This window comes from Chrysochloris asiatica, unplaced genomic scaffold, assembly GCF_000296735.1.
Source record: "Chrysochloris asiatica unplaced genomic scaffold, ChrAsi1.0 scaffold00393, whole genome shotgun sequence".
Taxonomy (NCBI): Eukaryota; Metazoa; Chordata; class Mammalia; order Afrosoricida; family Chrysochloridae; genus Chrysochloris; species Chrysochloris asiatica.
This window is the reverse complement of record NW_006408911.1, coordinates 194,762-221,898: the sequence shown is the minus strand read 5'-3', so window position 1 is coordinate 221,898 and position 27,137 is coordinate 194,762. Positions and strand designations below refer to the sequence as shown.

The 27,137-nt window shown below is 37.4% G+C and overlaps 1 protein-coding gene and 1 pseudogene across 2 annotated transcripts in view; one reads left to right on the top strand and one right to left on the bottom strand.

Annotated features, from left to right (window-relative positions):
- Positions 1-27,137, top strand: part of PDCD6IP (programmed cell death 6 interacting protein) — an 85,253-nt gene that overhangs the window by 19,531 nt on the left and 38,585 nt on the right. The window contains exons 3-7 of one of the 2 annotated variants that reach the window (XM_006876588.1): positions 680-749; positions 12,071-12,198; positions 14,887-15,040; positions 16,875-16,975; positions 19,404-19,520. In XM_006876588.1, the coding sequence (XP_006876650.1) occupies positions 680-749; positions 12,071-12,198; positions 14,887-15,040; positions 16,875-16,975; positions 19,404-19,520 (570 nt within the window). Of the gene's footprint in view, positions 1-679; positions 750-12,070; positions 12,199-14,886; positions 15,041-16,874; positions 16,976-19,388; positions 19,521-27,137 lie in introns of both variants that reach the window. The other variant, XM_006876587.1, reaches the window with a different exon arrangement.
- LOC102839436 lies at positions 21,447-24,987 on the bottom strand (annotated as a pseudogene).

The following is a 27,137-nucleotide window of genomic DNA, read 5'->3' as shown; positions in this document are numbered from 1 at the left end:
AGCAATCCAAGTTGTAATCCACTACTATACTAGGGCTCCATCCGGGCTTTCTGCATGCATGTTGTTGTTGTTAAGTTGTCAAGCTGGTTCGCATTCATAGCAGCCCTGTATAGGGTTTCTGAGGAGAAGCTGGTATGTTTGAATTGCTGATCTTGTGGGTCAAATCAACCTTACAGTCCAGTGTTTATCCTGTAGTGCCACACCAGAACTTATTTGACAAGTATTCATTAAATGTCTGCTTATTCAAACCATTGTGAATTCATGAAGATGAATGATAACAACGTTAGGGGAGAAGCAATATAGGTATGGAGTCCTGGTGTGGTGCTGTTTGAACTAGGGCGGTGGTTCAAGCTCACCAGCTGCTCCTTGGGAACCCTATACACGGTTGTTATGCATCAGAACCGACTCGATGGCATTTAATAACAACAACAACAACAACAACAACAATATATGTATAATTATTGAGGCAAAATGACTTTGGAATATGCTCATGCCAACCTTTTCAGTTTTAATTTCTAGTCCATCCATGAAAAGGATAAGAAGTTGGTCATTAAGAGGAATTAATATTTTAAAGAGGTTGGAACTTTTCTCCTATTCCTCATTGTAGATTTTCATGAAAGAGACTTTGTTTAATAAGATACTAGAAGGTAACATAATTTTCTGTTTTCTCTCTGTCCAGATATGTTTGACGTTTACCTGGAAAGATGCTTTTGATAAAGGTTCACTTTTTGGAGGATCTGTAAAATTGGGTATGTAGTTTGTATAAAATGAGAGGATACTTGGTTTAAATGCTTATATTTCAATTAAATTATATTTTATTTGGTCTTTAAAGTTGTTCTCCTGATGATTCGCTATGTAATAAAGTTTTTGTTACTTTGTAATATACTGACTTTACATGTTTTTAGTATGAACTGTTTAAAGTGCAGACCAGGAACTTCTAATGGTGTGACCAACAGGTGCTTATTATCACAGAATAAATCCGACAGGATGAGTAGAAGAACAAAAGTTATCACTTGAGGTTCCCCAAAGTTGGCTTCCCTCCCAGGGTGGGATGTTAACGATCATATCTGTGCCTACCCCACTTTGCACCGTTGGTGAGAAATGCTGAGCCCCTCTCTCATGGGGCTCATAAATTAACAACAACAATGATTGCATGCCAAACAACATGTATAGGAAGAGAATAGAGGAAGGTGATAATTAAATGGAACACCACCTAGGGAGAAGATTATTTCTCATTACTCCCTGTGCAGAGTATGTGATTTTCTCCTGATAACACTACATGATTTTAGACTTCTGGAATCATCCTCCTCCCGTAACCTCACTGAGATAATCAATAAATGTGTTGAATCTCTCACAAGGGAATTACCTGAAGTACATACTTTGTGTCTGTTAGTTGCTATGGAGATGGTGGGAGGCGACTATAATACCCCATTAACTCAATTTATATCTCATTTGTTTTTACGTTGACTTTTAATGCAATTTCCAAAATTGTAGAGAGCCTACACCTTGCAAGGCACTCGCCTTATTATAAAAATGGTTAAGATACTATCTACCTTTTCCGTTAAACTTTAGTCTGCATGGGAAGACAGTTCTGCATTTTGTGAAAGCAAGTGATGTTTTGAATTAGGCCTTGATGGGTAAATTCGGTTCTTCAGGGTACAAGATAACATATTAGTTTGGGGAGCATGATGGCTCCATGTGATAAGCACTGGACTGTGAACCTGTTGGAACCCACCAGCTGCTCCACAGAAAGATGAGGCTTTCTGCTCCTGCAAAGATTTAAAACCTCAGAAACCCTGTACAGGATCACTGTGGGTCGGAACCAACTCGATGGCACTAAACAATAACTTTTTTGTTTTTAACAAAAGGTGCTGAAGTATGAACTCTTTTTGATATACTTGTTGTGTTGTGTTGTGAAGTGTCGTCGAGTCATAGCTCTGGAAAATACCACTATGTGCCTCAAATTTTCACTTGTGAAATGATAATACTATATATTTCAGTGTGTTCTTGTGTGAATTAAATGAGTTGAATGCAGGTGAAGTGCGTAGAACAGGGCCCAGTAAGTATTAGCTGTAATGAATAAAAATTCATACACATGTAATAGTATAGATAGTATAACATAATTTAGCATATATTTTATATAGTATTGATAAGCCCTGGACTGTGAACCACAAGGTTAGTGGTTCAAACCCACTAGCTATTCCTCGGAAATTCTGTTTACAAGGTCACTATGAGTTGAAATTAACTTGAAGACACTTAACAGCAGCAACATACATAATTCATGGTATTGTTTTTATGGTGCCCTTGAATAGAGTCTGACTCATAGCTACCCTATATAGGATTTGTGAGGCTGTATATCTGTGGGAGCAGACACCCTTTCTCTCTTCTGTATTACAATGAAATATTCAAAGACCTGTAGTTACAAAACCAAACGGGAAGAACATGCTTAGTATTTCTCAAGCTGAAGAAAAAATTCAAGCCTTGTCTTGTAGTACTGGAAGATTCTGTGGACTAAATATTAAATGATACAAAAAACATCGAAAGAAGATGGGAGGAATATGCAGAGTCACTACACAGAAAATAATTGTCCGATGTTCAACTACTTCAAGAGGTAGCATATGATTAAGAGCCAGTGGTACTGAAGGAAGTAGTCCAAGCTGCACTGAAGTCATTGGTGAAAAACAAGGTACCAGAAATTGATGGAATACAAACTGAAATCTTTCAATAAGCTGATGAAGTACTGGAGGCTATTGCTCTTCTATATCAAGAAATTTGAAACGCAGCTACCTGGTCAACCAGTTGGATGAAATCTGTACCTGTGCCTATTCCAAAGAAAGATACCTAAGAAAATGTAGAAATCATTGAACAATAATCATTAGTGTCACATGCAAGTAAAATTTTGCTGAAGATAATTCAAAAGTGGTTGCAGTCAGTAGTTCTACATAGAGAACTGCCATAAATTCAAGCTGGATTCAGAAGAGGATGTAAACTAGGGATATCATTGCTGATGTCAAGTGGATCTTGGCTAAAAGCAGAAAATACTAGAAAGATGTTTACTTGTGCTTTGTTGACTGTACAAAATCATTGTGAAGAGTGGGTATTCTGGAACATTGAATTATGCTCACATTGAATTAAACCTGTACATAGACCAAGAGGTAGTTGTTAGATTAGGACAAGGAGATACTGAATGGTTTAAAATCAGGAAAGATTTGTACCTTGGACTTCTTCCTTTGGTACCATTGGCTCTTGATCATATGCTCTTTTTTTATTTTTTATATGCTGTTTCTTGAAATGTTGAACATTGTCCATTTCTTTGTTGTACAGTGACTCTGTGTATTCCTTTCATCTTTTGATGCTTTTTGTTCATTCAATAATTTGCCCATAGAATCCTTCAATATATCAGGTTGAGGCTTGAATTTATTCTTGTGTTCTTTCAGCTTGAGAAATGCTGAGCGTGTTCTTCCATTTTGGTTTCTGACTTCAGATCTTTGCAGATTTCATTATAATATTTTGTCTTCTCAGGCTGTCCTTTGAAATTTTCTGTTCAACTCTGACTTCCTAATTTCTTTCATTTGCTTAACTTCTCTTTGTTGAAGAGCATGTTTCAGAATATCTTCTGCCGTCCATTTTGTTTGTTTCTTTATTGTCTATTTAATGACCTTTTGCTTTTTTCCTGTATGATGTTCTTTTGTCATTCCACAGCTCTTCTGGTCTTTGTTCTTTAGTGTCTAACACATCAAATCTGTTATTGATGGTCTGTACATTCAGGCCTGATGTATTCAAGGTCATATTCTTTTAAGTTTTTATTGTGAACTGAGTGATCGTTTACATAGAAGAACATCAGCTCTACATTCATCCTATTGTATTTTGTTTCATTACAATCATTACATTCCCCTCCATGCTTCATAATTAAACAGCATTTGCTTCCATTCTCTGTTTTTTTTGTGTGTTGTTGTTGTTGGATGTACATCGAAGCACTCAGTAATATATAACCATGCAAACAACAAAAAGGTATATCCTGCAAGCAGGCACCCTGACTGCCAACACACAACCCCTCTCCCTCCTTGAGTCCATCTCTCCACGTCATTATCTCCCCCATCTTTGGTGCTTTTCTGAATAGGGTTCCACACTCCACTCTTCTCCCTTGATGGTCCCAGGGTCCTCCCTTCCTAGACTGCAAGATCAACCACTCCCCTCTTATTGCAAAATGTCTACCTTTACATTTGCAACATTCACAATTAGTCCTAATAGCAGTTATTCACTATTGAACTACAAGAGTCTTATCCCCATCTCCATTCACCAGCACCTTCTAGACAGGTTGGAAACCACTCCCTTCCCCCATACCCTCTGAAACTAGGTTCCCTCTTGAAAGCTTATAGGCCAGTCACTTCGTGCCTTTGGAGCCCCAGGGGTGGGAATAATCCTTGTTGTGAAGATTCCTTCCCTCTTTTGAGTAACTACATCCATAAATACAGGTCAATTTCATCAAATTGTAGCGGATTACACTTTTTTCCTCTTCTTTCTTCCTTTATTCGAGTTCTGATGATCCAGCCATTGAAGATGGGTACTATCTGCAAGTGGTGTTCTTGTACATCTCCCCTCACTTCGTATCAGCTGGATACTTAACTTTCTGCTCTAATCTTCGGTGGCTATGTCCCTGTCCCTGGGCTCAGGAGTACCCAGCTCTTGCTGTACTGCTGGCCAACCAGCTCTCAATTCAGGTTGACAGGAGTCTGTGGAACATGGTTGACCCAGCTCACAGCTTCATTGCTGTATTTCCCCCCCACTTCCCCTCATTGATAGACCAACGTGGTCACCAGCAAGATCACATGCCAGCTTGTGTATTACCCCCTCAGCCTCAGTCCCGGAAGGGGGACTGCCCCAAGGGGACTTGATTGCTTGCTCTGATTCCTCCAAGGGGATTTGCTTGCTCGCCCTATTGGCTCTCCAGCAAACAACCTACCCATTCCTGCAGTATTCAGTCAGACCGCTGTTATTATTTCTGATTTTTCCTGCTGGTCCCTCCCTCAAGAAGCATCCTCCATTTCACCAGCTGCTCCAGGCTGGTCTGCCCATCCTCCCAAGCAGAAATGACCCACCTCAGAAGATTCTGGACAGAGATCAGGGTTCCACCCATGGTTCAAGGTCATATTTTGGCTCTCGTGGACTTGTTTTAACTTTTTAGTTGCAAACTGAGCTTACATTTGAGCAATTGCATTATTTGCCTTTGAAAATTTCTACGCATGAGTCTTATAATTAGCAAGGTTGTAACATCCTTGACAGAGTCATTGTGGTTAAGTCATGTAAAATTGAAGAAGCCACTAAATTTGGTAATAGCTTTGGTTTCATTAGGATCATGATGAAGAAACCAAATTGTTTTAGGTTGAGGGCTGGATATGAGCTGAGGCAATGGAACTGTGGGCTGTTCATGTTTGAAGTAAAGGTTTGGGAACAAAGGGAGAATGAATGTAAAAGACAGGCAAGGCAAGGTCAAAATAAGATTTTTTAGTATTGTCATAACACATATTTTTAGTCTGAGAATAAGAATGAAATGGCAGGAGAATTAGGAGGAGATAGTAGACAATGTTAGATAAGTAGCGAACCAAGTTCCTATAAGAAGTGAGAAACAAAATTCTTCAAGATTCCTGGTAGCAAAAATTAGGAATTGAATGTCATTTTTTAGGGATTTGATTGAATAAAGGATGGACCATCCATTCAGTACAATAATGTGCAATTTTAGAATACTAAGAATGGTAATGCAGATAAATGTATATGTTGATATAAGCCTGCATCTATTTAATATTAAATATGAATCCTTTTACAGATCAGAACTTCTGCACTGTGTAACTTTGGATGCTTTTCCCAGGAGTTGTGTAGTCAGGCAACTTGAGTCTTGTCTGCTTTCCCATTTGTGAAAAATTGTGTGAATATATATGAAGTTATTTGTGGAGAGAGTTTCCAAATAACTGTGGTAATATTTGTGTGATTGGATGTGTGCTGATTTAAAAAAAAAATAATAATAATTTTTTTTTTTATTTTCTTTTACAGTATAGTTTGAATTTTATAAAAATTTTATATACAGTGAAGCTGTTTTTACTTTGCAAAACAATGAAAAAGTAGAGTTCAAGTTAAAACCAAGAATAGATTTGAATATTAAGAAAAAACTTCTTTAGTGAAAGAATAATTTTGTATATTTATGTATATTTGAAAGAAACAACCATGGAGGATCAAGATCTTTTTAGGTCTGCTGATTTAATTATAAGAATAGCAACAACTGCAACTGCAAATTCCCACAAAATCTCGTGTATATGAGAAATTGTCAAAATAAAGGTGATGATAATGTTTATGGGAAATACAATAGACTAGAATATGTATTTGGTGTTTGAGGAGTTTCAAAAAGTTTGTAGAAAAGTTCTGTTAGCTTTTAATTCAATTTACCATGAACTGTTTGGAGCCCCCTCATGTAGAGTTTACTAATTTAATCTGATACTTGGAATACATTTTATTTTTTTTGAAGCCTGTTGACTTTCTGTCGCATAGTATTGGACCAGTTGCTTTGTATTTCGACCATAACTTTCTTGTACTTCACTGTGTGGGTGTTTAAGAGATTCTAAGTGCCTCCCCACCACGTAAATTCTGTACTTCCATCATATTTTCAAGATTTCCTAAATTACCTGTTTCTTAGGAATGCTCTCTTAAGAGATCTTCCTTATGGCCTCTTCTGTTTTTATTGCTTAAATCTGGACTTGATTGAATTTATTAGCCTAACTGCATAGCTGTCATTGTGAACCGTTACTACTCCTACTAGGTTAAAAACAAAAACAAAAAACCAACCCCTAACTCATTGCCATTGAGTTGATTCCGACTCATAGTAATTCTGTAGGAAAGAGCAGAACTGTCTCATAGGGTTTCTTCCCAAGGGTGTAAATCTTTTTGGAAGTAGATTGCTTCATCTTTCTTCCATGGACTGGCCACTTACTCTTTAGTTGGCACCCAGGTGTTTAAACACTGTTCCTCCAGGGCTCCTCCTACTAGTTTAGACCCATTTTTTAAAAAGAAATTGTGTCTCCTGTTAATGTTTTTGATAGTTTTTTCAAGTAAGTTTCTCAAAAAAGGCCACTTTCTTAATTCCTTCTTTCTGAAAATGCTTTCTGTACAAATTAAGTGTGAAATTTTACCCTGAGTACATCTAAAACATTTTGATTTAATTTAATTTCTCACATCTAGTTTATTAGTGAATCTGTCAGAATTTCCTTTATACTTAAAATCGAATTAGTTCTCACTACTTCTGTTGTTGCCCCCCTCTGCTGAGCCACCATCATCATCCTCGTCTCATTTGATTGTTGCTTCAGTACCACCTGGTTACTACACTTGGGACCCAGTATGATTGGTCTATTCAGAACTCTGTTGACTTCCCACTTCAGTAAAAGTCAAAGGATTTTAATTACAAGAATAACAACAAAAAACATTTCCACAAAATCTTAATGAACAGGAGAAATTGTCAAGATAATTTATAAATAGCCTACAGTGATAATGTTTATGGGAAACGTAATAAGAATATAACAGTACAAGTTAACGGTCTTACTTTTCTGGCCTGTTCACTATTGTGAAGTGCCTTGAGGTTCACACGGACCTTGTGATTTAGTGCTTTTTCTCTTGCTCACTGGTTTCCAACCATGTTGTTGTTATGTTCTGTTGAACTGATTCCAATTCAGCGACCCATGCCACAGAGAACTACCCTGTAGGGTTTTCTAGGCGATAATCTTTACGGGAGTCCTAGTGTGGCACTGTAGGATAAGCACTGACTGCAAAGTCTGTTTGAACTGCAAGGTTGGTAATTCAAACTCACCAGTTGCTTCTTTGGAAACTCTATGTAGAGTCACTATGAACTGGGACTGGCTGGACAGCACTTACCAATAACAGTCATTAGAGGAGCAGATCACCAGATTTTTCTTTCTCAGTACTGCTGGGTGGGTTTGAACTGCCATCTTTTTAATTATTACCTGAGTGCTTAATTGTTGCTTAACCAGGGCCCTCTCCTTCTAACCATACTAGCCTCAATATATAGCTGTTGAATTAATAAGAACTGTACTTCTTTGTAACTCAAAGGTGTTGCTCTCTTGTCTTAAATGTTCAGAACTACTTATGAAAAGTATTTTTGTTCTTTTGTGGGTGGCCTGTATTATCATAGGAAGATTTTTATGAACGTCTATTTATCCTTTGTGTTTAGAATCTCAAAAGATGTAATTGAACTTCATTTTATTCTTTGCATATGGAATTTGTTGATGGCTCTTTCAGTTTGAAGAGTCATCTGTCTCTTAAGCCCTGGGGCATTTACTTGTATTTGAGAATTTCCTTGTATCATTTTTCTTTAGAATGCTTTATTAGTTGAATTTTGAATGTTCTGAGTTACTCATTGATAACACATATATATGTGTTATATATGTCATTTCTTTGACATATGTGTTTTCTGTAAGACTGTCTAAATAATACTGTCTAACTCTTCTTCCAAACATACATTTGAAAAACTTACAGCATTCCAGTTAATTTCTCAGAGCTTTTTCTTACTTTCTGATTATCTCTTAAAAATTCCATCTTGTTATTTTTTTTTATGACTATACCATCTTCTTTGAGTCCTGGTGTGCACTGTAGGATAAGAACTAGACCACAAGGTCAGTTTGAACATCAAGGGACTTCACAATATCACCACCACCACCATCTTCTTAAATCTGTGTAAGGATGCTAATGAATAAAAATCCTCATAACTGGACCAATAAATAATATCATGATAAATGGAGATAAGATTGAAGTTGTCAAAGCTTTCATTTTGCTTAGATTCACAACCAACACTCAGGAGAGCAGTCAAGAAATCAAATGACATATTGCACTAGTTAAATCTGTGACCTTTCAGAAATGTATATTTGAGGACTAAGGTGTGCCTGGCCCAAGTCATGATATTTTCAATAGCTTCACATGCATGTGAAAGTTGGACAGTGAATAAATAAGGAAGACCATAGAAGAATTGATGCATTTGACATATGATGTTGGAGTAGAATATTGAAAGTACCATGAACTTCCAGAAGAATAAACAAATCTGTGTTTGAAGTAGTACAGCCGGAATGTTCATACTTAAGATAGGTTATCAGGAGGAACCATTTGCTGGAGAAGACCATCATGATTAGTAAAATGAAGGGTCAGCAAAAAGAGGAAGACCCCCCACCATGAGACCCACTGACATTGTGACAACAGCAATAGGCTCAAGTGTAACAACAGTGGGAAGAATGGTGCAAGACTGCATGATTTCATTTTGTTGTGCGTAGGATTGCTACACGTTGGAACTTACTTGGTGGCATCCAGACAAAGATGCTAATTAATGTTGCTGGAATTGCCTTTGTTTACATTGGGCTCAATTTTTCAGTTCACCTTGATGTTTTCTCAGTTTTGCTGCACATTCTCAAATCCTGGTTATTCTATATTTTCCATGTATTTATTTAATAAAGTAATTAGAGTACCTGGTGTGCATATCTGCTTCACAGTAGGATACTAAACCAAACCAAACCCACTGCCCATGAGGTGATTCTGAGATGAGTCAATTCTGATTCATAGGGACCCTGTAGGACGGAGTATAACTACTCCCCAGGGTTTCCAAGGCTGTAAATTTTTATGCGAATGGACAGCCTTGTCTTTCTCTTTAGGAGTGACTAGTGGGTTCTATCATACCTTTTGGTTAGCCAGCCCAGTGTGCAACCCACATAGTAGGGCAAGGAGACGAGAAATGGGTCTTAAGTAATGATCTTTACCACATGGGAGGCTAAGGAAATGATGTAAGAGGTGGTAAGGCTTCCAACTGGTTCTTTTCAGTTCAGCTGTCTGCTGAGAATTTACATTTCCACCTCAGCTATACTGAATCAGAATGTGCATGGTTTGTTCACTTTTGATTGCCTGGTGGTCAATGCCTGGCACATTATGTTGGTTCTGACTCATAGGGACCCTATGCATAACAGAAAGCAACACTGCCTGGTCCTGCACCATCCTCACAGGGGTTATGCTTGATCCTCTTGCTGCTTCTACTGTGCCAGTCCCTCTTGTGGGGATCTTCCTTTTTTTCACTTACCCTCCACTTTACCAAGCATCATGTCCTACTCTAGGTTCTTCCATATAACGTGTCTGAAGTATGAGAGATGAAGTCTCACCATTTTGGCTTCTAAGGAGCACTCCAGCTGTATTTCTAGCACAGATCTGTCTGTTCTGGCAGGACAGTCCATGATACATTCAATCGTCTTCTCCAATACCATAACTCAAATGCATCAATTATTCTATGGCCTTCCTTTTTCATTGTCCTACTTTCACATGCATGAGAGGTAATTGAAAATACCATAGCTTGGGACAGGTGCATCATATTCCTGAGTTGGATCTGAAGTAAAGTGAAAGGTGGTCTTGATTACTAGGGGGTCAACCAGAATGCTGTAAGAGGTGATACCTTTGCTCTTGAACATTTTAAAGAGGTCTGGTGCTACAGGTTTGGTTGCTGTACTTGCATGAGTGTTGATTGTGAATTCAAGCAAAATGAATTATTTGACAACTTCAGTCTTTTCTCCATGTATTATGTATGATGTTATTTATTGGTCCAGTGGTGAGGATTTTTGTTTTCTTTACATTGAGGTGCAGTCCATACTGAAGGCTGTAGTCTTAAATCTTCAACAGTAAGTATTTTAAGTCCTTCATTTTTAGCATGCAAGGTTGTATCATTGCCTATTGCAGGCTGTTAATGAGGCTTTCTCCAATCCTGATGCCACATTCTTTTTCATATAATCCAGCTTTTCGAATTATTTGCTTAACATACAGATTGAATAAATATGGTGAAAGAATACAACCCTGGTGCACAACCTTTCTTGATTTTAAACCATTCAGTATCCTCTTGTTCTCTTCTAGTCTCTCGTCTGTATGACAGGTTCCTCATGAGCACAATTGAATTGTCTGTAATACCTATTTTTTTGCAATATTATCCATAGCTTGTCATGATCCATACAGTCTAAATCCTTTGCATGTCAGTAAAGTACAAGTATACATCTTTCTGGTATTCTCTGTTTTTAGCCAAGATTCATCTGATGTTAGCACTGATATATCCCTAGTTCCATGTCCTCTTATGAAGTTGGCTTGAATTTCTTGTTGAATTGGATGTACTATTGTTGTCATTTTTGAAATTCCAAAGTTTATGGCACATTTTTTAAGCCCTTAAATACCACTATGATGATTGAGTTCTACAAGTAATGTTGTTAAATGCTGTTGTGCTGATTTGGACTCAGAGTGACCCTGTTGTTTAGTGTTTCCTTGGAACAGATGGTGGGTTTGAACTGCTGATCTTGCTATTCAAGCTGACCTTGCAGTCCAGTGCTTTATCCATCAGTACCACACCAGTACTCCAAGTTGTTGTGAAGTGCCATTGAGTCAGTTCCGACCCACAGCGACCCTTTATAGGGTTTCCAATGAGCAGCTGGTGAGCTGGAACCACCGACCACGCAGTTAAAACGGTTTCGCAGTCTGGCTTGTTAACCCACAGCACCACACCAGGATATGGACCTATTTATTGGAAATTCTTGAGTTGTAGTTTAGCCAATCTTCGTTTCTAGCTCTCTGAGAAATGTATAGGTATAGGAAGTGGGGCATGAAAGGCCAGCTAGGAGATTCTTGCATTGGTTTATATTTTCATTAATGAGGTAGTTTAAATGTAGTGAATTTCTGACTAAATGTAGTGATTTTGCAAGAGATATTGGAAAAATGGAATTTATTTGAATTGAAATTAAGTGAGAAATGATATGGGAATGACTTTTACAGTTTGAAATGCAGAGAAATGTGGAATTAAAGGGAAGGAAATAAAGAATAATTTGTTAATGGGTTGATTTTTATATAGTAGAATATCATAGAAGTGCTTGACAGAGCACTTAGAAATATGAGAACACATTATAGATATGGAAACATGGTTTTGTGAGAGTCAATGGGATAGAGGCATAGTATATCTTGTTTATTTAATTCAGAAAAAGAAATTTTTCCTTTGCAATTTTTTTTACAGCTCTTGCAAGCTTGGGATATGAAAAGAGCTGTGTGTTGTTCAATTGTGCAGCCTTAGCTAGCCAGATTGCTGCTGAACAGAACCTGGATAATGATGAAGGATTGAAAGTTGCTGCTAAGCATTACCAGGTATGCAGAAAAGTAGTTACTATGTAATGGTTGATGCTAAATTGAAAGTAATTTGCTTTTAGTTAAATAGATTTTTATTTATACAACAGATGGTTTCTTGACAAGTAATGTACTTTCTAAAAATAAATTGGTTCATATTCAAAACCCTTAAACTACTTACATATGGATCAGATCTGTTTTCTCTCACCGTTGTATCCCCAGCAGCACCTAGCCCAGTGCCTGGCACATAATAGAGGCTCAGTAAACATTGATTGAACAGATAATTCAGTGTATGAGACAAAATCCTTGGTAAATCCCTTTTAAATAACCGGTTTCAAGAATTTTTTTGTATAATTTTACATACATTGTTTTGTTAAAGTAAAGCACACCTAAAATTTGACTGTTGTTGTTAAGTCCTGTCAAGTCGGGTCCTACCCAAAGTGACTTTGTATAGAGTTTCTGAGGAGTGACTGGTAAGCTTGAACCACTAGTCTTGCAGTTCAAACCAGCTTTGCCAGACCCACAGTGCCACACCAGAAGTCCAAAAATTTGACTAGTATCAAAGAAATTAAGACCTGTTGTCAAGAAAGTCAAAGTTTATTTCTTAAGACTCGAGAAGTCATAATTAAATATGGTCAGATAAATAATGTAATTAATTCTTAAGTTTGGGTAAATCCATATTTTAGGTTTTAGTCATTTACTAAGATGGTTTCTTGTTTTGTAGCAACTTTTTACTCAGCTTTGTTTTGTTACAGCTTAAAGGACTATTAAGTGATTCTTGCTAAGTCATGAATATAGTCATGTTTTCCAATATTTTACATTATTATATAATTTATATGCTCCTTATTTACTCTTGACTAAACCTTGTGAAGTAGGTCACATAATGTCATTCCTGTTTCATGGATAAGGAAGCTGAAAGTCAGAAGTGTTGGTAAAGTGATGCTTTTGGGTCTTAGTGTTCTGATTCCAAATTTCATGGAATTCTTAATGATCCTTCCACATCCTCCCAGTGGCACTAGAATTTGCTTGTCTTCAAAGTAAAGTCTGGGTCTTCCCATTTTTTAATTTTAAGGGGAGAAGTGAATAATGCTATTGGAGGAAAGTGAAAGAAAATCTACTGTAAGCAAGCTGCTGCTGTTTCAGTTCCATTGAGTCGGTTCCGACTCAGAACAACCCTGTAAAGGGTTTCTGAGGACAGCTGGTGGGTTTGAACCGTAGTTCGCAGCCCAGTGCTGAACCTGTAGTGCCACAAGCTAAGTCGTATGAATTGTGGCTTGCCATATTGTTTTGAATGGGCACAAATTATAGGAAAGATGCATAAATACATTTTCTTTTTGCATCCTTAAATGGTAAATATTCTAAAATGTGAAAATGAAGTAAAATTTGCTCTAGCTTTCTGTTGTTTTTGTTAAGTGCTCTCTTGTTGGTTCCAACTCATGGTGACCCTGTATAGAGTTTCCTAGGAGTGGCTGGTGGATTTGAACTGCTGACCTCATGGTTAGCAGTTCCACTGCTTATGCTTCCGAGCCACATCAGGACTCCGTAGCTTTCTGTTAACTGGAATTTGCTGATAAGTGATATTTTAGAGGACATTTCTGAAGTATAGAAAACACATTTCATTCAGTGAGTAGTCACTGCACATCACCTAGTGAGATCAGATGAGAGCAGTGGTATTAGCCAACCAGGCCTTATTTGCTATCCAGAGGTTTTGTGTCTTTGGGCAAGTTTTTTGACCTCTCTAGGTTTCCAAGTTCTCATACCTTGTGACTTTAGTCTATGATCTTGTTAGTTTACTAAGGTAGATCAATTAATCACTCCTTGCAGATATTCCGGTTTTATAATATTTCATTACTGCAGGAAACATGTTTTTTTAATATAGTTCACTGAGTAGCTTATCTAAATAAACCAGAACACTTTTTAATCCTAGACTGACTTATTCTTGATGTATTTATTACATAAAAGCTAAGTTATTTTAATGCTAACCTCAGCAAAATATATGAGCTAGTTTAAATAAAGTGAAGAAATGGGAAGAAAAAACTGATAGGCAACGTAACATCAGGGAGCTGTGAAGACCAATTGGCAGTGGATGGTAATGCTGCTCCTCATATGTACTATTTTGAATTTTCCTTAAGTACCCACTCATTGTTGAGTCAGTTTCAGCTCATAGCAACCCTGTAAGACAGAAATGCCCTTAACATTTCCAAGGTGGTAAATCTTTATGGGAGCTGACTGCCTCATTTTTTCTGCAGAGTGAGTTTGAACTCTTGACCCTATAGTTAGCAGCTGAAAGTTTTAACTACTGTGCCACCAGGGCTCCTTTCACCTAAATACAGCATTTTAAATAATTGAGAGATGAATTTATTTGCAACCAAACCAAGAGCATTTCAATACAATGTGCATTTTACTGATGTTTAGCCTTACTATTGTCATGTTAGCTTTGAGGGAGTGTAACTAATAATAATCTCAGTCTACTTACCCCATTAATTTACTCCCCTACCCTGTAATTTACTTCCAGTCTTTTTATATCTCCTGTTACTTTATAGAAATTTGTGAAAAAGTACTTCAGATGTTTTAGCTTTGTTTTGTACAATATGAAAACTGTTCAATGAAGTAGCATTTGAAATGGTACTTTTTTGTGTGTGAGAGTAGAAAAATAAGTCTGAGTTTTGTAGATTTTTAAAAAATTATTTTCTCCCCTCCCCTCTCTAGTTTGCTAGTGGTGCTTTTTTACATATTAAAGAGACGGTTTTATCTGCCTTAAATCGAGAGCCTACAGTGGACATATCTCCAGATACTGTTGGAACCCTCAGTCTTATTATGCTGGCTCAGGCCCAAGAAGTGTTTTTTTTAAAAGCCACAAGAGGTAATTAATTCTACTTTGTTTGCCATTTGGTTGCATGTATAAAGTGGTAGGCTTTTAAATTAAGAAGGTGATTAAAATGTAATATGTTCAGTATAGAGCTTTTCTTTTTGAAGTTGATCCTTGGCCTACTGAAATTTTCTGACTTTCCTTTTCCAAATTGGTGTTGTACAAATACATTTAAGGATGTGGGCTATGTTTGAAGTCTGTTATAAACACTGAACTTTCAATCACATTTATGTGTGTTCATACTATGTCAAATATTTAATTCATCTAGCAGATATTTGTTGGTTACCTACTGTGTGCCAGTCACTGTTCTAGGCTTTAGATAAACCTTAGCAGACAAGTAATATTCCTATTTTGAGGAAGCTTACAGTATGTGTGAGGAGTGACAGAAGAAAAAAAAAAAAATTAGTAGCCATGGTAAATTCAGAGACAGGTAAGTGTTAGAAAGAAAACAAGAATGGATGATGTGGTAAAAACCCCTCAAAAGCATCCCACTGCCATGTAGTCAGTTCCAACTCCTTGCAGCCCCGTGTAAAGGTTCCAAGGCTGTAAATCTTTATGGGATTAAAAAGCCTAATCTTTCTCCTTCAAAGTAACTGATGGATTTAAACTGCTAACCTTGTGATTAGCCTAATACGTAACCCATTATGCCCCCAGGGATCCTTGGATTATGTGATATTGGCTGGATTTCTTCTTGTGGGAGAGATATGTAGAGGGAATTACTCTAATTTAGATTAATTAGTCAAGAAGGTTTTCTGAGGAGATCCTGTTTAAACTTAAATGATATCCAGGCAGAGTGAATATTGGAATAAGAATAATTCTTATTTGGCATGTTAGTTACACCTGTTGTTAAGTGCTGTCAGGTCAGTTCCAGCTTACAGTGACTTTCTATAGGGTTTCCAAGGAGTGACTTGATGAATTTGCACTGCCAACCTCATGGTTAGCATTCAAGTGCTTACCCTCCAGCACTACACTAGGACTCCAGTTGGTGCACCTACTGCTCGCTTAGTGACTACCTCCTAGTCCGCCATTTTGCATTTATAAAGACAGTAAAACATTTACTATCTGACTCTTTTGTGCTTGTCTGTCAGTAATAAATGCTGAGTTGTAACCTGAGAGAAGTAACTCTGGCTGTGATAGTTAAGTTTATGTCAACTTTGCTTGGTTGGTCATGATTCCCAGTGGTTTGGCAGTTATGTAAAGATCTAGTCATCTTCCATTTTGTGATTTAATGTGGTCATCTTCCATTTTTGCATAACACTGATTTCAGCTAACCATGTTGATAAGTGAGGAGTGGTTACATGGAAATTAGAGTAAGGGTATATACAAGTGTAGAGAAATTGAATGTAAGGGAGCAGCCATTATGTAGAAATGATAAGAATTTGAATAAGTTAAAAAATCAAATAGCTTCTTATTGAGATCTAATTCAGACATTACAAAATTATCCTTTCAAAGTATATGAAGGGGTTTCAAAAAGTGTGTAGGAATGTAATTCAAAGGCAATGGACTTTTCCCCTGAACCTCGCTCATAGCATTGTGATTTTTAGTTACTAACAGTGTTGTACAATCATGACCACTGTCTAGTTTCAGAACATTTTTGTCACCTCTACATCCCAGTTTCTCTTTTCCTTTAACCCCTGACAACTTAACTAGTTTTTGTTTCTGTAGATTTAGCTATGGAATAATTAAAGTTATGCAGAATTGACTCGATCAGGAGTTTTTTTGTTTTTTTTTTTTAAGATAAATGTACATGCATGTAATATCATCATGATATATTAGGTTGTATCATGTTTATTTGAATTATGATGGTCAGCTTAATATTTTATTTCAGATAAAATGAAAGATGCCATTATAGCTAAATTGGCCAATCAAGCTGCAGATTATTTTGGTGATGCTTTCAAACAGTGTCAGTACAAAGACACTCTCCCCAAGGTTAGTTACTGTTTTTGTAAACAATCAGTTTTGCATGTGGAGATAAGGATATATTTATATACGTGAGGCAAGTTCAAAATTATATATTTTAATAAATTAGAAATTTTAAGAGGCAATTTTTGAGGAGTAATTATAAATAGTTTCGTTTATTTAAATACTTAAAGATGCATGAAACTTGTTATATATTTAGAGGATGCCTTTGTCTTTGCTCTTTACTAAACTTGTTTTTCCAAGCTAAAATTCTTGAAATTTTTGACTATCTTTTCTCCAATAATCTTAGCAGATCAAGTAATTGTGTAGCTCTGAATCAATGATTTGGTTCAAGCATGATTACTTGAGCATGTTGATTATTCACACTTACAGTTATTGTAATGTTTTCGTAAAGCCAAGTCTTAACAGAGTTCAAAAACAAACATAAAAAAAGAAGAAAACTTAGTTTTATACAGTAATTTGGTTAGAATTAAGTATTGTTATAGGAATAGAAAATTGGGCTGCTATTAGACAGCTAAGGAATAGCAGCAGCTAAGGAATACCACATATCACATGAAGTATTATGGGAGTACTGGTGTGGTGTTGTAGGATAAGAACTGGACCACAAGGTCAATTTGAACTCACCAGCTGCTCCTCAAGTGTGTCTGTGATTTGGGACCGACTTGACAGTACTTGACAACAACATATGGCTTAGTGTAAATTATTCTGAAGTGGCAGTTGATGACTTGTAAGTAGCTAGACTAACAAGTAAATTTTGAATGATTAAAGATTGAGTTCTGATTCATGTCTCTGAATCTTATAAAAATGAATTTAAAAACAGTATATTTCTACTGTTGTCTTTCAGTATTAGTTTCATCAATATGATAGAATTTGACAAATATGATATTTGTTAACATGATCTTTTATGAGGAAATTTATTAGCTTGTAAATAGCATTCAGAAATCTTTGTAAATTATGAAATTGCAGGCAACTTTGGAGTGAAGTATAAAGGCACATATGTGCATCAACAGTACACATTGGATAGAAATGAATAATGATGAATTAATGTGAAGATGTTTGGGCATTTAAAATATGCCAAGAACCCAGTAGAAATTTGCCCAGTACTCTTGAGTATTTTAATTACATTACTCTTAAAAAGAGAGTTGGGATCTCCTCTCACCTTTTTTTCATCTGAAAGACTTCATGTTCAGCTGCACAGTGTACCGTTACATCCGGTTGGGCCATTAGCTCAGTCCTGTCATGGAGAGAAGAATGTCACCTACAAAGACTTGGAATCTACCTCTGCAGCATTTCCTGGTATTCCTTGAAAATCTCCTGTTTAAGTACCACATTGCTCCAGGCTTACTTTGAGAACTGGCAGTTTGAGATTTGGATGTCTTTTATTGCTCTATTTTTACTAATAAAGCTCATAAGGTATTTTCATATTCTAGTTATAAAACTGGAATATCTGCAAGTAGTGATCCAGGAAGCTAGGAAATTATTCACTGGGAGACAGGAAAGCCCAAAAGGTAGTAATTCAGTTTTTGATTCTCTTGTTTTTTTTTTGTCTAGACAATGATTGTCTAGTGTATTTCTTGGATTTTATATGGCATGTACTTTATAAAAGCAATGAGATTGCAGGGTAAGATTTGACATTTGGGGGAAAGCCTCGATCAGTATATAACCGCTTTTCTGATTCATGTCTTTGACTCTTTTAAAATCTATTTTGACTGGAATTGTTTTCAAAACAAAGTAGGACAAAAGAACACTACCCTCTTATCAATCATTAACTTAGTACCTTTTTCTGCTTTGTGTTTTTGAGTATATGATATTAAAATGTCAGTGGTTATAAGACTGAATAATTTTTATGTGGTTTTTTGTTTATTAAAAAGTCTCTTAGGATACTAATTTAAGTGGGAACTGACTTTACTGTCTTTTGTCTTTAAAACATGATGAAACAGTCAGCTATAGAGCAGTTTCATTAGTATATGTGAGTAATGGTGGTGTAGTTAACCTGAAGGGCTGGGTGATGGCTGATAAGAAAACTGCTAAAGTCCTGTGCGTGGTGTCCCTTTGTGAATGTCCATTCTACTCTTTTCCTAATGCATGCTTCCCTTTCTTCTTTGTAAACAAAATGCTGACTTCATGGCTTGATTAAAGAGATTTGCAAAATCTGAAATTGGCTTCAAGTAACAGCTAAAAAAAAAACACCCCAAACCAAAAAATACAACACACCCTAATTTTAATTGGAAGAAAAAAAAATGGAATACATTAAATCCAATCCGTGTGAAAAATCATGTGAGTCTTCTCTGTTTACACCTAATGACTAACCTATCTCTAAGCCATTAACAGGGTGATTCTAATTTCTGTCTCCTTTTCCTTTTTCTTCCTGCATCCCATGTTGTCTGTGGTGATTTGTGTGGTTGGACTCTCCCCTGGTCAGTATTTTTATTTCCAGGAGGTGTTCCCTGTCTTGGCTGCAAAGCACTGTATCATGCAGGCCAATGCTGAGTACCACCAGTCTCTCCTGGCAAAACAGCAGAAGAAATTTGGAGAAGAGATCGCAAGGTTACAGGTGAGTGTCTAATAAATATTTAAGTAACTTGAGTCTACCTCTCTCTTTTTTTTTTCCTATGAGATTCCCAGGTTTGCTCATAACAGCCTTTTCTTCCAATCTATTGCCCTTATCAACAGATACATGTGACCCTTTACATATTTAAAAATATCTTCAGGCTTACCTCCTACATGTTTTTGGAAGTCGTATAGTTTATCTAAAAATTCATGCAAGATTTACCTTCAATTCTATTATTAATCCATGTTTGCTTTAACGTAACATTCTCAGTTAATGACCATGTTCCTAGAAGGTGTCCTGTGTTTATAATCTAGCCTTGGTCTGGATTTGGGGAATATAATCTTACAATTTGAGAAGAACAGTTGTAACATACACAAACAATGGTTGTAAATAGCAGAGTACTGTCTCTGCAGTTGTATCCAGGCTGAGTTGGAACTTTGAGAAACTTCCTGTGGCACTGGGACAGCTTTGTAGCAGGGCCTGCTTGTTTATTTGAGTGATTTGCTTTTTTATGTATTGGTAGGAAGAGGACTATTAGGGAGATTTGAATATCGACTGAATATTAGACAGTAACTACAGAAATATTGTTTAGGTAGTTAGTTCAAATTGATTAGTCTGTTCATGAGAAAACACCCAGGTCTTATAAGAAGTAAACTGTATGCTTATATTTTATATTCCATACTGACAAAGTGAGAGAAAGATAAATGTATTTTGTAACATTCATATTATCAAACTTGTTCAATTTGACCAGATGCTCTCTGATTATATGAACATGGACTGTTAGATAGAAAGACCAAGGAGTTTTCTGCATGAAGGCGTCAGCCCCCAAAAGAGACCACACCAAAGTAGAGTGTGTTTTAAGCTATTACTCTGCAGGATGTACACTTCACAGAAGCCTCACCAAAAGGGAGAACTGGTTGAGGAAAGGGCTTTGAAAAGATGAGTATACTGCCAGCCTAATCACTGCAGAGAGAACTCAGCTAGATGGGGTGACCAGTACACTTCAGCCCCAGAGAAGCAAGTTGCATTAGATTTCAAGAAGTTTGTTCATAAGATATTCAAGGTTTCTCCAGCACTGACTGATACAAAGCACTTTGAGTTGGCACTTTGATAGACAACAACTTTAGATCTGATTAATAGGATAGCAAGATGAGTTTCATATGGCTAAATCAGTGGCAGATGCATTCTTTTCTGTCTTTTAAAAAAGGCAGGAGAGCAAGTGAGTGGTCACCTCATCGGGGCGGAGCACATAATTGATTCTGTGAGTAGTGGGGGAGTAGAAAAAGGATGGGACAATGGTATGATCTCTGACAGATGTCTTATATTAATTTGTTAGGACACTTTTGATGAAATAAAATAAAAATCATCTTGCACCATGACATCTTACATTAAAACCCAAACAGCACTGAAGCATTTTCTTTTTCCAGCTCATTCCTGCTAGAATCACGTTTTTGGTGCTGGTGCTTTGTACAAAGCAGCGAGGGTTCCCATAGTGGAGTCTTTGCTTTGGCTGTGTTCTCTGGGCCATACTTTTTTCCTTCATCTATGGAGAGGGCTCTGGTAGTGTAGTGGTTATGAATTTGGCTGCTAATCTCATGGGCAGCAGTTTGAAACTACCAGCTGTTGAGCAGTAGAAAGATGAGACTTTCTGCTCCTGTAAAGATTTACAGCCTTGGAAACCCTGTACAGGGTCGCTATGGGTCAGAATCGACTTGATGGCACTTAACAACAACAACAACAATGGAGAGGGCATTTTATATTAAACTGGAAAGTTATTTTCCAAAATTAAGAAAGTGGTTAGATTGCTACTTCAGAGCTGTGTATTTATTTGGAATGTTTTACATAGGGTTCTTCAACAAACAAGATAATTACAAAATGTGTACATCACAGTATACTTTTAAAGACACTTTGCACTGTGTTCACGTTCCCTTAAATGTTCTTGTTCCCACAGTGTTCCTCCCCTTGCCCAGTTGGGATCTCTGAAGAGAGGCATAGACAATTTGGCTAAGGAGTAAAAAGAGACGTGATTGAGGGGGAAGGTGGATGGCCAGAGAAGCCAGCATTCCAGTTAAAGATCTGCCCTCAGTTTAAAGGTCATCTTTGGGCAGGCTGTCTTCAGGCGGTGTCAGGGTTAAGGGGAGGATTAGGAGCAGGCTGAGACTGAAGTGACTCCATCTCATTCATTCTGGTCCAGCATACTTTGTGTATAGAAGTCCTACCTCCTCTTTGGTACATTTCACCTCATCTTTCAGATTACCAATTTTTTCCCCAGCTTGGCTACCAAACTCTCAGCAAACTCAGCTCAGGTCTCTGCCTCCTTGAATTTATCAAAGTAAGGTAGTTTGTCTCTTCCTTATATTGAGAGTACTTTTCTTCAGCAGCACTTAGATACTTAAGGTTCTGACCCATCAGTCTTATCTGCTCATCTATGTTTGCAACGAGACTCTGCTAGCTCAACTCAATTCTTTGTGTATTCCATGCGCCTTCAATAATCACCTACATATGAGTGACCTAGTACTTCTTATCTACCTTTTCTGCAATGTGCTTAGGCTTCTTGGGTTTGATTTCCTGGAGTTTCTATCTTTTCTTCATCTTTTAAGGCCAGGTGTCCAGTCTAATTCATACCTTTCTCACTGTCAGCAGTAGCTTTCTCTGCCTCCTCCAGCTTTTGCAGGACAGTGGCCAGGTGCTTCTGAGTATGGTACAGCTCCTCTTCAACTAGCAGGATCCCCTGGTTCAAGGCGGCCTGCTCAGTCTCAGCTTGTTCATGGGACCAACTTTCTCTGTCCACTTCCCACTGGAGGCATTTGGCACTCTTCTCAGCATCATCAACCTATTGCTGTAGAACTTGCATCTTGCACTTCACCTTGATGGTGCCCCCTCAGCTCTTGCTGACACTGCAGTTCCCGTTTACTCTGCTCCGATTTTTATTTTAAGACTAGCTTACTTAAAGTATTGGAAGCTTATTTCCCAAATCTGAAATCACGGGACTTTTAGATTCCAGTAAGTGCTTACTTAATCTATAAATATGTTAGAGAAGGGCTTCTTTAAAATTTTAAAAATCAAGTATTACATAACCTTTGAAAAGAAACTTTTTCACACAATGAAAAAAAATAACTTTGTTCAATTGTAGATACAGAGTTTGTAACTTCAGTGTTCTAGCTTTAGTCACAGGCCAAAGTTAATGCAGAACACAAACAATTTATGTATCATATCTCTTTCCAGTAGGCATGAGATATTTGTCATTGATTTGATCTAGACAAACAACAGACCAGAAAGGACGACCAACAAAATAGATTCTTTATGGTCTCTCACCAAGTAAAGAAAACCCCATCATTGTGATAGAAATCACTAGATGTTACATGATCATGCAATAAAGAAGTTTTCTAATTATTGCTGCAAGCAAAGGGAAATAACTTAAATGATTGTATGAAAACTGGAAAGAAACATACTAGGAAATCAGAACAATAGATAAAATAGCAGCAAAGTAAAATTGTTGCTTGAGATTCACTTCCCGAGCCAAGAAGAGCTGCACTGGGGCTTATACAGCCCAATGAGGTGCACTCAGTGTGATTTATTTCACTTCAGAAGCTAGGTCCTCGTGGACATTTTGTGGAATATCCAGTTTCCAAAGTACAAGTTAACAAAAGATTTAAAAATGTGATTCACATAAAATGAATACACATCAGAGATTTATTTAAATCTGGTTGAGGCATTGATAGAATTCTCACCTTTGATGGGAGAAACACGGATTTAATTCGCATCCAGTGCAACTGGTGTGCATCCCTATCCATCTGTTTCTGTATAACCTTTTATGTAAGAATGGATATAAAATCGTGCATGTATGTATGCATCTATTCTCTTAAAGTGTTTTTGATCTCTCTATGTTAATGCAGCAAAGAAGAAACCATGTTATTTTTAAAGAGCTATGTTTTATTTCTTTTTATAAACCATAGTATTACTGGATTCTTGGGTGTTTTGAAGACTTGCTACAAAAACACTGTTTTCATGACTAATCATGTACAAGTGTCATTTTGTACTTTGTTGTTGTGGTGTGTTGTCAAGTCGGCTCCTACTCATGGTGACCCTGTATAGGGTTTCCTAGGAGTGGCTAGTGAGTTTGAACCACTGATCTTATGATAAGCAGTCCAGTGCTTATCCTACAGTGCCACACCAGGTACAAAAATAAATGACTAGAAATGGGATTGCGATATCAAATATTGGCTATGTATGATAAGCACTAGACTTTAAACCACAAGCTTGGTGACTTGAGCCCCCCCACCCCACCCCCATCCGCTCTGTAGAAGAGAGATGAGGCTTTCTGCTTCTGCAAAGATACAGTCTCAGAAAGTCAATATAAGGTTGCTATGAGCTGGAACTGACTCGATGACGCCTAACAATTTATAATAATCGAATTCTTTTCATAGAGATTTATTCTTACCAGCAGTGTATGAAAAGTGCTTGTTTTCCTCTTAACAAAGCATATTACCAAACTTCTACATTTTCACAAATAAAAATAAAAGGTATCTTGAAATATCTTATTTTTTTTTTTTTAGAATATCTTGAAAAACATTTTTTTGTGTGTGTGTGCTTATGTAGTACAGCCAAAAAGACACATCCTAGCAATTTCTGCATGAACAATTCAATGGTATTCATTATATTCTTCAAGTTAGGCTGCTATTATTTTCTGGAGGTTGGTGACTGGGAGTGGTTTGTTGTTGTTAAGTGCCATTGAGTCTGTTCTAACTTGTAGTGACTCTGTATAGGGTTTCCAAAAAGCAGTGGTTTTTAGCTGACCTTGTGGTTCAAACTGACCTTGCTGTCCAGTGCAATAGCCCACAGTGTCACGCGTGGGTTAGGACTGTGGCTAGGTCTAGGCAAGGCGTAGGACTTCTTTCAGTGTTAGGGTTATGGTTAGGGGCATAATTAATTTAGGGGTAGGGATTGGACTAGGATGGAGGAGTGAGGCTTGGTTTAATTTTAGGATTACAGTTAGGTTTATTTTTTTTCTTAAAATACAGATTTCCCCTTCATTTGGAATTTCTATACCTACATTACTCCTTTACTTCATGATTTTTTGTTGCACACTAGTACTTCTTGTTCCCTATTTTCAGTCTTAAAGTTTTGTTTTACTTTGATTACTTTTATATCAAGAGTGACGCTATGGGTTAATGTACCACACTGCAAAGCCGTTTGAACTGCAAGGTTGGCGGTTCAAGCTCACCACCTGCTCCTCGTAAACCCTATACAGGGTCCCTATGGGTCGGAATCAACTCTGTGGCGCTTAACAGTAACAACATGTCAAGAATGAAGTTCTGGGTTTTATTGTTATGTATGTTTATATCAGATTGTTGTCTGCTACTGTTGATTGTCTGAAGAATTCCCTTTTGTATTTTTTGTGAGGTAGGCCTGTTAATTTCATGTTTTAAAAAATTCTGCTTACCTGAAAATGCCTTAATTTCGCCGTCATATTTGATGGATAATTTTGGTTGGGTATATGAGTCTTGCTTGGCATATTTTTTTTCTTCAGAGTTTTATGTATATGTCTTCCATTGTCTTCTTAACTGTATGATGTTGGCTGAGAAGTCAGAGTGGAGTCTTACTAATTCTACTTTTGTTGTTGTTGTTATGTGCCGTGGAGTCAGAACCGACTCCTAGTGACCCTGTACAGGGTTTCCGAGGGTGTAAATCTTTACGGGAGTAGAAAGCCTCATCTTTCTCCCACAGAGCAGCTGGTAGTTTCGAACTGCTGACCTTGCGGTTTACAGCCCGATTCGTAACCACTACGCTACCAGAGCTCCTTTCTAACCTGCTCTTAGGACTTTTTCCTTGTTTTTTGTTTGGAAAAGATTTATCATAATTTGTCTTGGTGATTTTCTTTCTGGAGTTCATTCAAGTTCTTTCCTTTCATAATGTTAGGGAAGTTTTCCTTCAACTTTTGGACAGTTATCTCTCTCTCTCTTTTTATGGTCTCTTTCTGTTGGAATGCCAATCACATGTAAGTTATTCCTGTTGATAGTGTACTATGTAAATCTGAGGCTTTCTTTGGATTTTTTTTTTCCTGATTGTTCCTCTTTAAGATGAATATTGAGAGACTTGTCTTCAAGCTCACTGATTCAGTCTTCCAGTGATTCAATTCTAATTGTTTGCCCTTACAAAGTATTATCTGTTTCTGAAGTATTTTGTTAGTTCTTATGTTGTTTTTCTGTACTTTTCCTTGCTTTCCTCAACATTTTAATTCTTTTAAATTGCTTATCAGGTAGTTCTGATGCCATTTGTGGTACTTATATATATTTGTATGTATGACTTTATGATTTGGTTGCTTGGGCATTTCTGTCTTGTTTCTTCACGTAAGCTGAAATTGTTTTCGCTGAGACATGGTGGTTTTGTATTTCTGTTTGATTGATGTTAGTGTGTCCTCAGGTACTCACCACCTGTCTGCTACTGGATGTGATAGAGACTGGAAGTCTGAACACAGTTTTGTTTGCTGTTTGTGTAGGGCATTTTGGGACGGGTTCATGCACCTCCAGTAGAAGGGGTGATATATGCCTGGTGCCCCTTCTCAGATAATACTGCATAGGGTGAGGATGCCCTTGGTGACTATGATGGTGGAACTGGCCATGTCCCGACTTCCAGGAGTGCAAGGAGACAAAGGGAGGACTGCACTCTTGTTTCCTGTGTTTGCAGGCCACCATATCAACAGCTACTTTTTTAAAAGCTCAGGGTGACCATGCCACTTTATACCAGCTGACACCCTATCTGTTTTTCTTCTCACTAGCTGTTCCTGTTTAGCTGACTCGTCTAGTTAGCACTCAGTCTACCCCACTGTCTAGCTTCGGAAACTCACGGTCCCAAGATGACAAACTGTTTCTATTCCACTTGTTCTCTCATGTCTTTGTTTCAGAGAGTCTGCTCAGTACGCCTACCTTCTCTACCATTTTGCCGTGGTCCTGGGCTACAGTTCTTGCTATCCTTTTCTAAATGATTCCACCATTATCTTAAATTCATTACCCCCTCAGCTTCCCATCCATCCTTTGTAGTTGTTAATTTTACCTTTCACAAATAACTCTTTATTTATTTTAATAAATGTTTTATTGTGAATTATGTGATAATTTACATGGGAGAACGTTAGTTTTACATTCATTCTATCGTATATCGTTTCATTGCCATAGTTACAATCCCTTTCATGCATCATCAACCAACCAAAGGGTATAACCCTGCAAGCCTGTCTCCCTCCCCCTCTGACCACCCTTTATTCCCCCCCACACCCCCCACCCCCGTCATCAGCACGCAGCCCCTGTCCCTTTCTGGATCTCAGGTCCCCAGCCACTCCATCTCTCCACTTTGTTGTGTCTTGCCTCTATCTCAGGCATCACTGCTTCTCTGGGTAGGGTCCAGCTCTCCGCTTTTCTCCATTGATGGTCCTAGGGCCCTCCGCTCCTAGACTGAAAAGTTCATCCCTCCCCGCCTTGCTATAAAATGTTCACCTTTACACTTCCAACCCTCAGAATTAGTCCTGATAATAATTATTCACTATTGAATCACAAGAGACCCATCTGCATTTCATTTCATCAGACGTGTCTAGACAGATTGGATACTATTCACTGGAGATTCAACCTT